This window comes from Taudactylus pleione, unplaced genomic scaffold (assembly GCF_031769625.1).
Source record: "Taudactylus pleione unplaced genomic scaffold, aTauple2 ptg000537l, whole genome shotgun sequence".
NCBI lineage: Eukaryota > Metazoa > Chordata > Amphibia > Anura > Myobatrachidae > Taudactylus > Taudactylus pleione.
Window position 1 is genome coordinate 6,967,370 of NW_028284939.1, and position 15,167 is coordinate 6,982,536.

Below are 15,167 nucleotides of genomic sequence, written 5' to 3' on the forward strand. Positions count from 1 at the left end.
GACGCAATCTGACAGTGAGAGTACAGGTAACGGTGTGTATAGAGAAGGAAGCTGAGGGTGAGAGTACAAGTAAAGTGGTGTATAGAGAAGGAAACTGAGGGTGAGAGTACATGTAAAGGTGAATATAGAGAAGGAAGCTGAGGGTGAGAGTACAGGTAAAGGTGTGTATAGAGAAAGAACTGAGGGTGAGAGTACAGGTAAAGGTGTGTATAGAGAAAGTAGCTGAGGGTGAGTACAGGTAATTATGTGTATATACAGAAGGAAACTGAGGGTGAGTGTACAGGTAAATGTGTGTATACAGACGGAAGATGAGGTGAGAGTACAGGTAAAGGTGTATATTGAGATGGAAGCTGAGGGTAAGTGCACAGGTAAAGGTGTATATAGATGCAGCTTCAGTCACAGAACAAGTTATTATCAAAGTTCTGTGTAACCCTAAGGCTGCTTAGAATGGCCGGTGGAACTGAGATGCTGGAGCCATTTTATCTGCATACAGGATCGCAGTGTGTGATTGGCTTCCGGGACTCGTCTGCGTTTGAGCCAACACTCCCCAGTTACCTACCCCAAATACTTTCTGACTGTCAACCACACTGTGGTCAAATCCTCGCTGCGACCGCTGACGGTAATGAAAGTTGAGGCATGGGCAGTGCCACTCATACGCACGCTAAGATTACCAATAATAGCTCAACTGTGTCAACATCAGCACTGCGCATATCTCTGAATGAGGCCCTATGTCCGGGTAAGGAGGCCAGAGGTGGTAAGAGTGACGGTACAGAAAATGGTGGAAACGAGGTGGAAGTGAGCATGGTATTTACATTTGGTTACAGGTTTATTTTTACTTGTACATCAAAATATATTTTGAAAAACTGATATATATAAAATTTTTCTCATTCTGGGGGAGATGCACTAAGCCCTAGAGAGAGATAAAAAAAGAGAGATATAAAGTACCAACCAATCAGCTCCTAACTGCCATTTTTCAAAGACAGCCGGTAACATGGCTGCTAGGAGCCGATTGGTTGGTACTTTGGGGTCTATGTACTAAGCCTTGGAGAGAGATTAAGTGGATGGAGATAAAGTACAAACAAATCAGCTCCTAACTGTCATGTTTCAAACACAGCCTGTAAAGTGACAGTAAGGAGCTTATTGGTTTGCAGTGTTGGACTGGGATACGAAGGTCCCACCAGGGGAAATGCAGTGGTAGGGGCCCATGCTTAAGGGGTGTGGCCAGCCACCACAGAGGGTGCTGCCAACCACCAAAGAGGCTTGGCCAATCATTACAGAGGACAAACCAAGTAATAAGGTATAATTCAAGTCTATGGTCTGAAACCTGACATTAGAGGAGGGGGCCCACCAGGGATTTTCCCTGTACCCCTGTTGGCCAGTCCAACCCTGTTGGTTGGTACTTTTTTCTCTCTTCAAGGCTTAGTACCGTACATAGACCTATCCATTTGTCTCCAATTTATCACTCTCCAAGGCTTAGTAAATCCTTGAGAAATCATTGTGTGAAATGGTTTCTTGTGCCCACTCGTAAATTCGTCATGTAGTGAGGAAAGTACAGATGCCCCACTTGCCCTCCCCTCCCCCACTTTCTCCTATAGATGTGATATGCAGAGTGTTTATTGTACCAATCAATTAAAGCTAAGTTATTTAAAATGACATTTTTGTACAAATTGTATTCACTATTCTCATCAGCAAGAGACAGCATAATTTAGGGCTAAATGACAAAATATATACAGTATTGTTCTACTTTCCTTAGTTATCATCAGGATAGTCTTTGCTAATTAATTATTTTTCCCAGACACTAATTACTAGGGTGCTAGAGCATGCGAGCTGCACTATCACTAATATAAGGCACTGTCCATTTGTAATGCATAGGGCAGACTAAATAGAGCCCTCATTGTTTATATGTTTACCATACAAAATAGCATTAATGAAACTCATTAATTAACTTTTCATAAGATAATAAAGTAACATTTTCTTTCCCCAAGGCTGCAGCTAAATACATATATATTGGCTTAGAGATTACTCTGCCCGACTCACCCATTCCCTTTCCCGTGAAGTGTTTTGAAATCTCCCATTAGACTGAAGTGGGCCCTTAGCCTTCCCTCGATCACTGGAGTGGGTAAAGGGGCACGGACGCTGAATATTTAATCCTCTACCTCTGTATTTTATAACGAGAGAACTCATCAGATGCGTGAGGCGGTTTAGACATGAAAAGGGCAGCTCTTAAGTGAGGTGTCACGCAGACATGACATTACCGTCCCTTCTGTGCGTAATAATCACTCAGACGAAATCTCCTTGAGAGATTGTCAGAATGCCTCCACCGCCTTTCACGTGTATTAAATGCAGTAACGCTATCACAGTAACCAACCTCTCCATGCACCTCTCTCCTCCACGGCACCGTGCCCTTCAGAATGAAATCCACAATTTTCGAATTCCTCAGCGTTTTCCCCACAAACTCCACAACCTTATCCATGGTGGAGACCATTTTTTCGAGGCTGTCCAGTTTCTCCTGGTGGATGACGGAATCCTCATGCAGTATCTTCAGCAAGTGTATGAATTCATGGAAGGCTCCTGGGCCTCTGAACTGCTGGACATCACCTTTGGGATCGGGTCCCTCTAGGTTCCCAGGGTTGGGTCCATGAAGTGCCGATAACGTATCCATACCTCTTTCTAGCACGCCCATGCCGTGATGAACCAAATCCAGTTTGCCTATGACGCCTTCCTGGATGTGTAGCAGCTTGTCCATCTTCTCATTGAGGACATTGAGCTTCTTGTCCAAGCTGTTGACTCCTCCCGGGGACTTGGTTGGGGATTTTCCAGGCCCTGCAGCATGGTCGAACTTGCTCTCGTACATTTTGGCCAAGCAAGATGTTAAGGAATCCTGTTTACTCATATTTGTAATGGTGCGCACATATACACTTAATCTAGCCTGGTCCTTTTTATCCCTCTCTTAGTTTTGCATCAATGAGGAGTATTTATGGTCCTGTGGTAGCCTCTCCGTGGTAAATGTAGACAGCAGGACGAGCTTTAAATTACTGGAGTACAAACTGATTTAACTTGTGCTATCTGCTTTTTCATTGTGAGGCCTCTAAACAACTGACTAAACTTGGCATTGAACTTTTTGTTTGAGGGGGAAGGGGGGGTTCGTTGACGTCACAGAGACATTTTAAATTCTTTCCTGAGAGGCCGGTGATGGATAAGCATGCAGAGAATTGACAGGGATGGTAAACTGACAGCAGTAAGGGAACGACATCAGCTTTTCCTAAATCCAATCTTTGTCAGTCTTGAATAAAATAGAAAGCCATTAAATAGTGTATTGCAGAAAGCGACAGGTGAAGGCAAGAGAGAGACACCAAATAATTTCTTGTTATTAGACACATCCCTATTGTAAGAGGCACAACACACATTTGGAGTGACAAAGGTCGTCAATTTGGCTGTCACTTCTAGCTTAAAATAGACCTCAATTACAAGTATACACAGTTCACATATTTGCAGCTCTTTGCAAGTGGAGTCTGACAATAGCTTTGGCTTGCATCTTCCAATACACTAAATGTGAATTAATTAAATGAATGTTGCTCATTCATGTTTCACTAAATGTTAGGGTTTTGCAGACTTTACATTCATAGTTTGTCATTTATATATATTCGTATTTATTTTGTGTGTGTATATATATATATATATATATATATATTTATTTTAAATACATATATATTGTGATAGAAGCACTGGTAAAGTGGTCAGTGGCAGGTACATTTGTCCTAGGTTTTTGGCCTATGTGTTCTAGAAAACCCCAGGTGAAGTTTGTTTTGTAAGCAGACCAGAGTATCGGCTTTTGGAAAAGCCGGTTTGGGTCCTGGGGGAGTGGATGTGAGGAGAGGGAGGGCTCCATCCACAGGCCACTCCAGGTTTTGGGCCTTTCAGCCTGGTGGCAGGCTCATTAGGGCTTACAGCTGGAACTGGCTGACATAAGCTGTGTTCAGTTGTAGCTGAGTGTCTCACACCTGGGGAAGTAGGCATGCAGGCTAGCATGTCCAGAGACACTGTTATGAAAACCCTGTAAGTACTGTGCACGTGCTGTTGTTGTCAGTGTGGGCAGTAGGCCCTACCACTCTGGTAGTGAGGGTACCTACTATTTACTTATTGCCCAGACGGGCTAGGATTTTGGTTTATGATTTGTTATATTCATTTGGCACAATAAAGACTGGTGCTGATCAGTTTGTACGAGAACCCCAGACTTGTGTCCTGTTACTACGACTGCTGTGTGTGTAAAGAGGGAGTCCATCTACCCCAGGAGAGAGGGACCCCTATCCCGACTGTGTCACAATATATATATATCCTCATTAAAACTCTATTAGACTAAATACATTTATTATTTACAATTGGTACAGATATATGTAAAAAGTCAGGCCCGTATGGAGGGGCAGGGCTAAATTTACAGAAATCGTGTAATTTAGCTCCGCCCCATCCCTGCTGACTTGCAAATCACAGCAACAGGGGTGGGGCCTAATGACATGGAGAGCCAAGCACTGCCTGGGGGGGAGCGGGTACTTATTAGCCAGGGTCAGGCATGCTGGAGGGGCCCTGCAGGGGCCCGGGTCTGGAGCCACCCCCCCCTCCATCTTACCTCACAGCAGCCCAGCACATGTTGCTGTGTGCTGGGCTGCAGTGGAAGACTGTTCGCCGCTGCTGAGCAGCAGCCGCAGCAGTCTCCTATGCCTGTGGGGGGGAGCGATCACACTGATCGCACCCCCCACTGGCTATGCGCTGGGCTGAGGGGCTCACAGCGCCCCCCTCCCCAGCGCGATTTTTTTTTAATATTGTTTATTAGATATATAGAAAAAAATTACAGAATTAAATGGCATCCCAATAGATACAGAGTCTTAACAAGTACCAGATTGTACTGAAATAGCAATACCATACATTATATTCAGCCAGGACCGGCTCCAGGGGTCTGAGCACCCTGTGCTGGCCCGTTAGGATGCGCATGACCAAAATTGGGGGCGTGGCCTCATTACCATGGGCCACGGACCGTAAGTGCCATTATTAGGAGTCATGCCCGCATGGCACACCTCCATGCCATGCGGGTATGCCATTATTTGGAGGCATGCCCGCATGGCACGCCTCCAAATGTGCACAGCATCCATTCACACTCCGGGGTCTGGCACTGCCGCACAGCTGTGGTGGTGGGGGTCCCCAACCTCCCAATTAGACCACCCGTGGGCCACTTCGGCCCACGAGTGGAACAGCAGGACAGTACTGTCCCCCTAAAATCGGGATGTTGGGGAGGGGTGCGCCCTCTATGGGCGGCGCCCCTGTGTGATCGCACTGGTTGAACACCCCTAGAGCTGGCCCTGTATTCAGCAATGGAAAATTATATTTAAAAAAAACAATAAGCGACATAATAAAAAAAATTCTTCAGTAATATAGAGATTGGGAAGTGTAGCTTCCAAAATGTCGATGGATATATCCAAAGTACACACGATAGGATATAAAGTAGGACAGCAGGTTATTGGGGAAGAGGAAAGAGAAGAAGGTGATGGGGGTAAGGAGAATGTATAGGCGAGCCGGGGACAAACACAAAAATGAGTCAAGAATATACTTATGTATCTCGGTTCATGTAAGACCGGGAAGGGATACCACTTGGGAGCAGGGATGTCTTAACATCAGTGTGGGCCCTGGGCAAAGCAATGCACTGGGGCCCCTACCCACCCATATACGGGAAAAAACATGTACATGGTCAATAAAATGAAACCCTCCTGCATGCCCATCAGACCTGCCACACATGCAGAGAGACTCTGTCTGACTGGTCTGAAGCTGGCAGATGAAGTGAAACTGGGACTGAGATGAGTACTCGTCACTGGGAGGGGGGGGGATGGGGTGGGGGAGGTTAGATCAGAATACAGTGCACCGGAGGACGGCTTATAAAAATATCACAAATTGACCAACTGGCCGCAGCTGCAGGGGGGTGGGTTGGCGGGCACCTACAAGCTTCAGGCCCTTGGGCAACTGCCTAACAAGCCCAATGGAAGAGATGGACCTGCTTGGGAGGAGTACCAGGGAGACCATATTGAGTGACACTTAGATACTGTACGAACCAGATTCTGTCCAGGAGTGTTTGACGAGTTGGAGGGTCTGATTTCTTCCAATTACACAAAAACCAGGGAAAGGGAGTTGGAGAGGTTCAATGAGCACAGGATGAAGAAATATCACAGGTGTACAAAATAATATATGATATGAAAAGTCCACAGTTATCAAGATCAAACCCTCTTATCAATTAGGGTGTAAAGAAATAACAACGTGGAGGAGCTCCCCTGAGAGTATAAATCAGATGTGAGACAGATCTGTACTGTAATATGGCAGATATTTTAATTTATAGCTAATAAATGTTATTTATTAACTATTAATTACAATATATAAATTAGAGTGACCCCAACCAGAGAGTTCTTTCTTCTCCTTTTCCCTGCTACTTCTTCCACTTACGCACCAACTGATATTTGGCCGCGCAGGAGATATAGAGAATCAGGGGTTTATTCATCAACACATTTTCCTTAATTACCCTTTTTTTTTTTAGTATTCATTAACTCACTTAACACAGGAGACATCACTGATATCTCCTGGTTAAGTTCATCTGCGTTACTTTCCACTCTCCCCATACATTAGTACATTAGTATGGGGTGGTAGAAATTAGGCTATTCATCAAATTCTGAAAATGATGTATTTTCGGAATTTGATGGTGTTATTATACGCTATTCTCAGATGGTGCATAGCGGGTTATACTTACATGCTTTCAGCGTAGGCAGGTCCTCCTCGGCTCCGTCGCTCCCTGGTCCCTCCTCCGGCTCGGCCTGCTGCTCTGTGTGTTCTCCCAGCAAAACACAGTAAAGTTTAAAAAAATAAATCATTAGCCCGCCCCCTCTGCCTGGCCCGTACTGACTGCTGCAGACCGGGGCCGAGATGGAGGTTGGGGTCCGCGGCTGCAGCCTTTGACAGGCGACTGGGTGGGTGGGGGGGAGGGGCAGATGGACACTGAGTTATAGCATGTGCCGCTTTTGTGAACGTAACGGTGCATGCGCAGCACTGATTACGGCTGTGGTAAGTTAGACAGGGCAGGGAAAAGTATCTATTTTCTGATTAATTTCTCTGGTAATTAGGTAGAACTCCATGCGAGTTCTAAACATAATTACCTCCATCGATTTTTTAGTAATGATGAATGGGACCCTAGGCACGGCCCTGGTGAAAGTGGTACACCCCACCACCATGACACAGACAAGACACAGCAATGTGCAGCAGAGCATTGTTGGGCCTTACCCGGAGTCCACAACATGTGTCTGCCAGTACACAGGGGCGCCGAGAGCCGCGCCGGGCCCAGGGGAAGAAGGGGCGTGGTCTAATCACGGGAAGCGAAAATACGCTGGGGAGGGGGCGCTGTGAGACGCTCAGCCCGGCACATAGCCAGTGGGGGGCGTGATCACTGTGATCGCTCCACCCACAGGCATAAGAGACAGCTGTGGCAGCTACTTAGCAGGCGCGAGCAGTCTCCCAGTGCAGCCCAGTGCTGGGCTGCTTTGTTGTATGAGGCAGGGGGGGCGGCGCCGGGCCTCTCCAGCAAGCCCGTGCCCGGGTAATTTGTACCCGCTCCCCCACCCCCCCTCGATGTCCTGCCAGTTCATGCAAGGGGAATGCATCCATGATATGTGCAGGCACTGACCTAGGCACAGAGCACATACAATAAGATCTGGGTCACGGTATTTGCAGTTAGACGCTCTGGGGCTGCACTTCGTACATGTCATTTAAGCAAACCTGTCAGCCGTACACAGTGGAGGCAGCCATTTTGCGGGCTGAACCAGCATTCATGACAATTCATGCAATTACCATGAGCAAAGACACCAGGAATATGCTTAGAGCAATTAGCATCAGTGTGAGCACAAAGGATGATCAAAAACACAGCATACAATACATGAAATGGCCGGAAACGGTAGATAATACGTACCCAAGTTGCATGGAGCCAGTTAAATGCAAATCGATCAAGACACAAATATAAAAATTACATTTCGGAAACCTTCCCCCTTCCCAGAAAGAGTAGGAAACGTATTTATATTTTTTTTAATTTAATGTTCAGTACACTGTAATCCTGATATTACATCACAGCCGCAGCAGTTTTACCACATTTGCATAATTGGGTGTGTCTTAGATGCATTCAGCAAATCAGCAGCCATCATCATCAGCTACTATTATCCTAGGCGCATTTTGATTCGACGCGTACTTTGGCCATGTCTTCACGCCCCCTCCACCGCCTGTCCCGGCCCCCTTTGGCAGAGCCGTTACTAGATTTTTTGGTGCCCTGTGCCAGAGAGAGCATTGGCGCCCCCCCTTCCCCCATTTTTATAAATAGGGACATAAGGTAGTGCACCTGAGAGAGGGCCAGGCCTCATGGGGAATGGCCAGGGAAGAGATAGAGGAGGCCAGGAGATGCTGGGGATAAAAGAAGAGGAAGCTACAAGTGAGAATGATAATGAACAGGAAAATTGACAGGCCCAAACAGCGCCCCCTGCCCTGCGTTGCCCTGTGCCATGGCACTGGTCGCACTAACCTAGTTACGGCCCTGCCCTTTGGTGTAGGGATTTGTAAGTCAAACTTGCAGTCGTGTTGCCCGAGGAAATAGATGCACATAGCAAAAAAAAAACGCACATTCGCATTAAAACAAAGAGCAAGCCCCAAAAAAGGCTGTAACTTGCATTTACTACCAACTCTGAATGATTTTCAAAATGTCAGCTACAAGAATTAGAGACACTACTATACATACATCATATAACCACGGGACTGTAAGGCCCTGAGAAGAACAGGACGCTCACTCACCACAGAGCAGTGTCTAATTACCAGCATTGCTTAAACAAAAGAAATAACTACATTTGCAATGTTAAGTGGCCCTGTGAAGTCTAAATATATTGCGTTGGGTAAGGAGACACCATGGAATTATGACTTACATGTACTCGGCCATTTTTATCTCTGTTTCACAAAGCAATGGATAACTAGTCCAGTTGTTGTCACACAAAACGTGAGCTACTAGGAACTAACGTATAATGTGGGGGCTGACAAAAGATTGTTTATTCCTATAAACCCGCATACACACCGGACGATAATTGTGAACAATATGAACGATAACGTTGAGCATTGCCCCGTTCCCCCTCCCTTCCCCTTCGTCGTTGACGGCATCGGCAAGTGTGTATGCACTTACCGATGCCAGCACCCCCGCCTGGCCAGCCGCTGCCGCTCACTGGGCACATCATCCAATGTGTATGCGCCTTTACGGACCAATAATGTCAGAGTAATGGTGTGTACACACGGTACGATTAAAATGGACGACATGAACGATATCGATCATATCATTATCGTTCATGTCGTGTATTTTTTGGTGAGCCAACGACCTGCGATGCACTGGCATGTGTGGTCGATATCGACATAGGCCATCACCCGTGCATGCAGCCCAACCTGGTCGATATCAACCAGGTTACTATAGGGACCCGCGATCATTGATCGCGGATAGCTATAGTCGTTGGTGAGTTGGTGGTGTGCTGGATGATCGATATCAATCGTCCAGCACACCCGGGAGATCAAACAGGTTTATTGCAGGGGTGTATCTATAATGGGTGCAGGGTGTACGGGGAACACAGGCCGCTGAGACCAGGGGGCTCCCGCACCGCACACCCTGCAGCCATAATATTACTTACTTCTTCGGAATCCCAAGTCAGCGCGGGGGGGCGGCGCTGTAAAACGACTGGAACTGCACACGCGCAGTACAGGGAAAATGACCACCGCCGCCATTTTCCTGGTGACCTGTGCATACACTATAGACTCTGGGCATACTCTAGTGCCCAGAGTGTATAACTCCAGCGCTGGCCGCACACAGCCGGCTGCTGGGCGGAGAGGAGGGGGGCCCGTATCGGAAGACTGCACACGGGCCCCCTCCTCTCTAGAAACGCCCCTGCGATATCATTATCATTGTCGATTGTCCCGTCTGTAAGCACCATTAGGCCTTTCGACACATATTTACAGTGATCCTTTCCCTATACAGTATGTTTGCATTTTCCTTTTATTTGTCTAATATAAATATAAAGAGAATAGTGTATACAAATGTTTTTTTGTTTCGGATGCTACCTAATTTCTGTGATGGTGCCAGCTAGTCGTCTTGTAAAGCTATTGATTCAGCTCAGTTCATACATGCCTATCCTCCCAGAAGTTGCGGGAGGCTCCTGATTTTTCGGGTAACCCCCCCGCACCCCCCGCTCTGAACCAGGGCCGTCCCTGCTCCTTTTTGGAGCGGCCTCCTGGCCGCTCGCATAGCTGTGGGTGACCACCCACAGCTATAGCGAGCGGCCAAAATGATGGTCGCGATGGTCAAGACCATCGCGACCATCGGGCTTCCGACGAAACCCTGCGGTAGGGTCTCGCTGCCGAAAGCCCTGGAGTGCTTTTGGCTCTATCAGAGCCAAAAGCACTCCCACTGACATCACTAGTGATGTCAGTGGAGCGGGCCCCAGATGCTAGGCGTTCCCATGGGAACTCCTCCGTCTGTCTGTCTGGGCAGCCACGCCCCCGGCACGCCCACCAAAGGGGGCGTGCTGTCATTCACCATCGACAGCACGCCCCCTTTGGTGCAAGACCCATAACGACGGCTTGGCCGTGCACTTGGGCACCATCGACCCGCTTGCGAGCGCCCGGCGCTCACGAGCGGGTCTGAATCAGGCCCTGTGAACGCTGGCCACTGAAGTGATCGGAGGCTAAGGAAGCCTCTGATCGCTTCAGAGGCCAGCGTTCCCAGTGATGCAGTGCGAGGGTGACGACACGACGTCACTCGCACGCTGAGGAGCCTGCGCAGCCGCGCCTGCTGGATCTAATCAGGTCCAGTCAGGGCGGCAGCGGCGACGACATCCCGGACAACGGCCGTGATGGATCAGGTAAGTACTGTGGGGGGGGGGTTCTGGGGGTTACTACCTTAAGGGGCAGAAATACAGGGGGGGGGGCACAACTACAGGGGCACAACTACTGGGGGCACTGCATATGGGCACCTATACAGGGGGCACTGCATGTGGGGGCAGGGCTACAGGGGCACAACTACTGGGGGCACTGCATATGGGCATCTATACAGGGGGCATTGCATATGGGCTCAACTACAGGGGGCACTGCATATGGGCACCACTACAGGGGGCACTGCATATGGGCACCACAACAGGGGGCATTGCATATGGGCACCACTACAGGGGGCTGCCCCATATCTTTATTTTTACTTCTCTTTACTTTATGGACCCGCCTCCTCCTTGGAACACTTTGGGGGGTGGCGCCATAGCACGCACGTGCTCCGGGCGCCCTGGCTTCACGCTACTCCTCTGGGAACACTCCAGTGTCGGCAAGTATGGTTCCGTTTCCATTGTTTGACGTCTATTACCCACAAACTGATTAACACTTTAAAGATCTCTCTAGTCCATAATAGCTAGGGACCTGGTCCAGTAGCTAGATATAGGTCATATCATTTAATGCAAGTACAGGTCTAGAAAATGCAACAGAAGGTAGTCAAACAGGTATCATACACAACTTCCTGAGTTACTCCATTAGCCTGCAGAGAAAGCATGGGTGCAGGTCCCACACAGCACACACCCGGCCTGCACCATACTTGCCGACTTTTAATTAATCTTTTCTGGGAGCAGCCTGGTCATCTCGGCTTTGGGGGCGGGGCCAGGCTACAGCTGTCAATAAGCCCCGCCCCATTTGCTGGAAAGCCCACGATTCGAGGAGAGGGCAGGGCTAAATGACACGATCTGCGTCATTTAGCCCCTGCATACGGACCCGCAAATTTGTCTTAAAACCTCCCTATCCTGCCCACTTCACTAGGAAGCGGGTGGGATGTTGGAGATATGCCTACTGTTTCGGGAGTGCAGGGGGTTACCCGAAAACTCGGGAGACTCCCTGCCTGGGAGAGTAGGCATGTATCCCCTGCACCCATATATTATACGCACCTCTTCGGCGTTGACGCTGCAGAAATCACCAGGAGAAAACCCTGCTAGTAGTTTCCCAGACTTGCACCAGAATCTACTTTACAACTGCGCTGGTGAGAGAGAGGAGGAGCCCCACACAAAGACATGGGGCTCTATTTACTACAATCCGCATATTGAATGCAGATTGTAGTGTGATATTATCGACTGAATTAGCATTGGGAATTCAGGCAGTATCATAGGGATTTACTACAAATCCCTTGCAGGGACAGAGCTTGCGATAAAGCTCTGTCCCTGCGAATCCCCTCCGCACACTAGTCACAGTATTTTTGCAAAAAATACCGTGACAAATTGCCCGCACATGCATTGCACCGACCGACCGCCGCTGCTACCCCCCCGACGCTAAGCCCCACCCCCTGCGACCCCCCGCGACCCCTCCTCTCCCTTAATTACACTTACCTGCATGATCCGGGCCTCCAGTGATGCCCTCCATGCCTCCGATCAGGTGATCTCCCATACTGCACTGGGACCCGATCACCTGATGACTGGGCCGCAGTGCACTATGGGAGACCAGCTGACCGGAGTGGAGACATCACTGGAGGCCCGATCACTGGTCCCTGGAGTCTGGTAAGTCAATTTTTTTTGACAATTTTTTTTACAGTAATCAGCTTGCGGTCTGTTTAGACCACACAGCTGATTACTGGGACCAGGTCTGGGCTCTGCTCTCCCCGTTAGAGCAGGGCAGGAGGCCGGTAACCGGGAGAGACCCTGGATAACGCCACCTCCAGGTGGCGTTATTATCACAGGGCTTTCCCCGATATTTTTTTACAATTTATTTTTTAGTAATTTTGGTCGGATCACATTTCCCATTACAATTATGGGAAATGCGATCTGTTTACTAAAAATAAGTGATACTTACGGGTTGGAGTAGAATTTTACGAATTCTACTCCAATTGCCATGTAATAACTATAGGTGATACTAAAATAATGTGAAAAGGGTGTGAAAACACCCTTTTTCATTTTATTTTAGTAAAAATAATGTTAATAAATAGAGCCCTAAGGGGTCTATTTACTAAGCAGTGTTAGGAGACAGAGTGAAAAGTGATAAGGTGCCAGCCAATCAGCTCCCAACTGTCATCTCACAGGCTGTGTTTGAAAATGACAGTTGGGAGCTGATTGGCTGGCACCTTATCACTTTCTTATCACTTTTCACTCTGTCTCCTAACACTGTTTAGTAAATAGACCCCTAAGGGGGATATGTATTAAGCCTTGGAGAGAGCTCCTATGTTTCCATCCAAGTGAAAATCTGTGTGAGCTAGTGATGGTTGTACAGCAGTCACATCCAGGTTGCCAGCTGTCTAGTGAATACATGAATATATTCATAGTTATTGGATAACCCTGTACTCAGAAACATATGCGCGTCCCGCCTACATATCTTGGCATTGCTGCGACTATGGAGAAGACAAACAAAAAAAATATATAATTACAATCAAATAAGTTCTGTGTAGTAGAGGGGGAGGGGGGGTTGTTACTTTAAGTAAATCTCTATACATCAGGCTGTTGAAAATGAAATGCGCTGCTACGCAGACTCCTGTCTTCCTGTTTCCATGGAGGCTTCTCGCCCTGTCCCAAGATGGCTGCCAAACGCACTACTGAGCATGTCAAGGGGCCAGCTTGTCTTTATTGTGCTGAGTAGGAATGGACATTGGAAGCCTGTCATCGAATGGTGGGACGGGCTTCCTCCATCGAATGTTTTGCGATGCGATGGTAGCTAACCATTCCATCAAAAGCATACGATGGAAATGCCTTTGCGATAGTTTGCACATGCGCAGTTATCTAGAGTCGTGCATGCGAAACTTCCCCCACAACGTGTCAGAGGAGGTGGAGATGGACAGTCTGTCAGTCACTAGTGGGTGGAGCCAGAGGTGTAGCAGGATGTTAGGAGTTACCCATCACTACAGCAGCTAAGCAGCCACAACACACGTGACACAATGCATTAACCCACGCAGTGATGTCCATCCCTAGTGTAGAGTGACATGGTGGGAGACAAGAGTCTCCTAGTTAGCTCCTATGAGAGACCTGGTTACCTGTTTGCAGCATACACTCACCGGCTGGTGAGCTGTATAGAACTCTGCTCCTCTCCATTACTTGTGTACATGTAACAGTGAGTACAGCTGTACCTACTATCTTTCAATAAACCCACACCACTGGTTAATTGGGATGTAGTCAGCATCCCGCTATACAGGATGCCAACGGTCTACTTACCGGAGCCAGGATCCTGGCTCCAGCATCCCGAAGATAAGTATCGGAGGTTAGGGAAGGGTTAGGGTTAGGCATTAATGGGGGTGGGTTAGGTTTAGGGCAGGCTTGCCTACCCTCCCGATTTGGCAGGGAGCCTCCAGATTTTTGGGTGCCGCTCCTGGCCCCCCCGGAAAGGCAGGCTAGCCTCTTGGAATCCCCCAGCCCTCCCGACCTCCCCCCAGAATAATCTTGAAACCCCGCAGCAGGGGGGCCGGTGACGCGATTTGCACTGAATTGCGTAATCGTGGCCCCGCCCCCTGCTTCAAAATGCAGAAAATAACGGCGTTGTTAAGAGGGGGCAGGGGGCAGGATGATGCGATCGCACGGCCCCGCCTCAAATGTGATGTCAGTGACCGGCCACGCTCCCCGCTGTTAGCCAACAATTAGCTCCCTCCCGGAAGGAGAGAGCTGATTGTCGGCAAGTATGGTTTAGGGTGCGGGTAGGGGAAGGCTAGGGTTAGGCACTAGGGGGTGAGGTTAGGCACTAGGGATTCAGTGTTAGGGGTAGGGATTAGAGGTAGTAGACTTACCTTTAAGTGTCGGGATTCTGACAGTCGGGATCCTATACCCAACCCGGTTAAGTACCTGGGCTGTTCACAGTTTGAGTCATCCGCTGGTGTGTGCCTACATAACTCTGCAATACCAACACCAGCTTGCACATCATTCCATTCCCACACATACAGGGCTGGAAGGAGGAAGTGGATGGGGGTTTTCATTATGTAACATTGTAACTGCTGTGCCCATTTTGGATTACCTTATGACTGATCTTATGCATACTTACCCTTCCCAGAGTTGGCATGAAAAGAAGATGGGTTGGGGCTTATTTACCCACTTTGTACAACCGTGTAGACGGGGCAAGGCGTATGATGACACAGTCTC

The 15,167-nt window shown here is 48.3% G+C and overlaps 1 protein-coding gene across 2 annotated transcripts in view; it reads right to left on the reverse strand.

The window, feature by feature from the left end:
• MYLK3 (myosin light chain kinase 3) overlaps positions 1 to 15,167 on the reverse strand; it is a 103,855-nt gene that overhangs the window by 73,982 nt on the left and 14,706 nt on the right. The window contains exon 1 of one of the 2 annotated variants that reach the window (XM_088451123.1): positions 2,369 to 3,067. The exons of the other annotated variant lie outside the window; for it this stretch is intronic. Coding sequence (XP_088307249.1) covers positions 2,369 to 2,893 — 525 coding nt within the window. The 5' untranslated portion in view covers positions 2,894 to 3,067. Of the gene's footprint in view, positions 1 to 2,368; positions 3,068 to 15,167 lie in introns of those variants that run through there. 2 annotated transcript variants of the gene reach the window in all.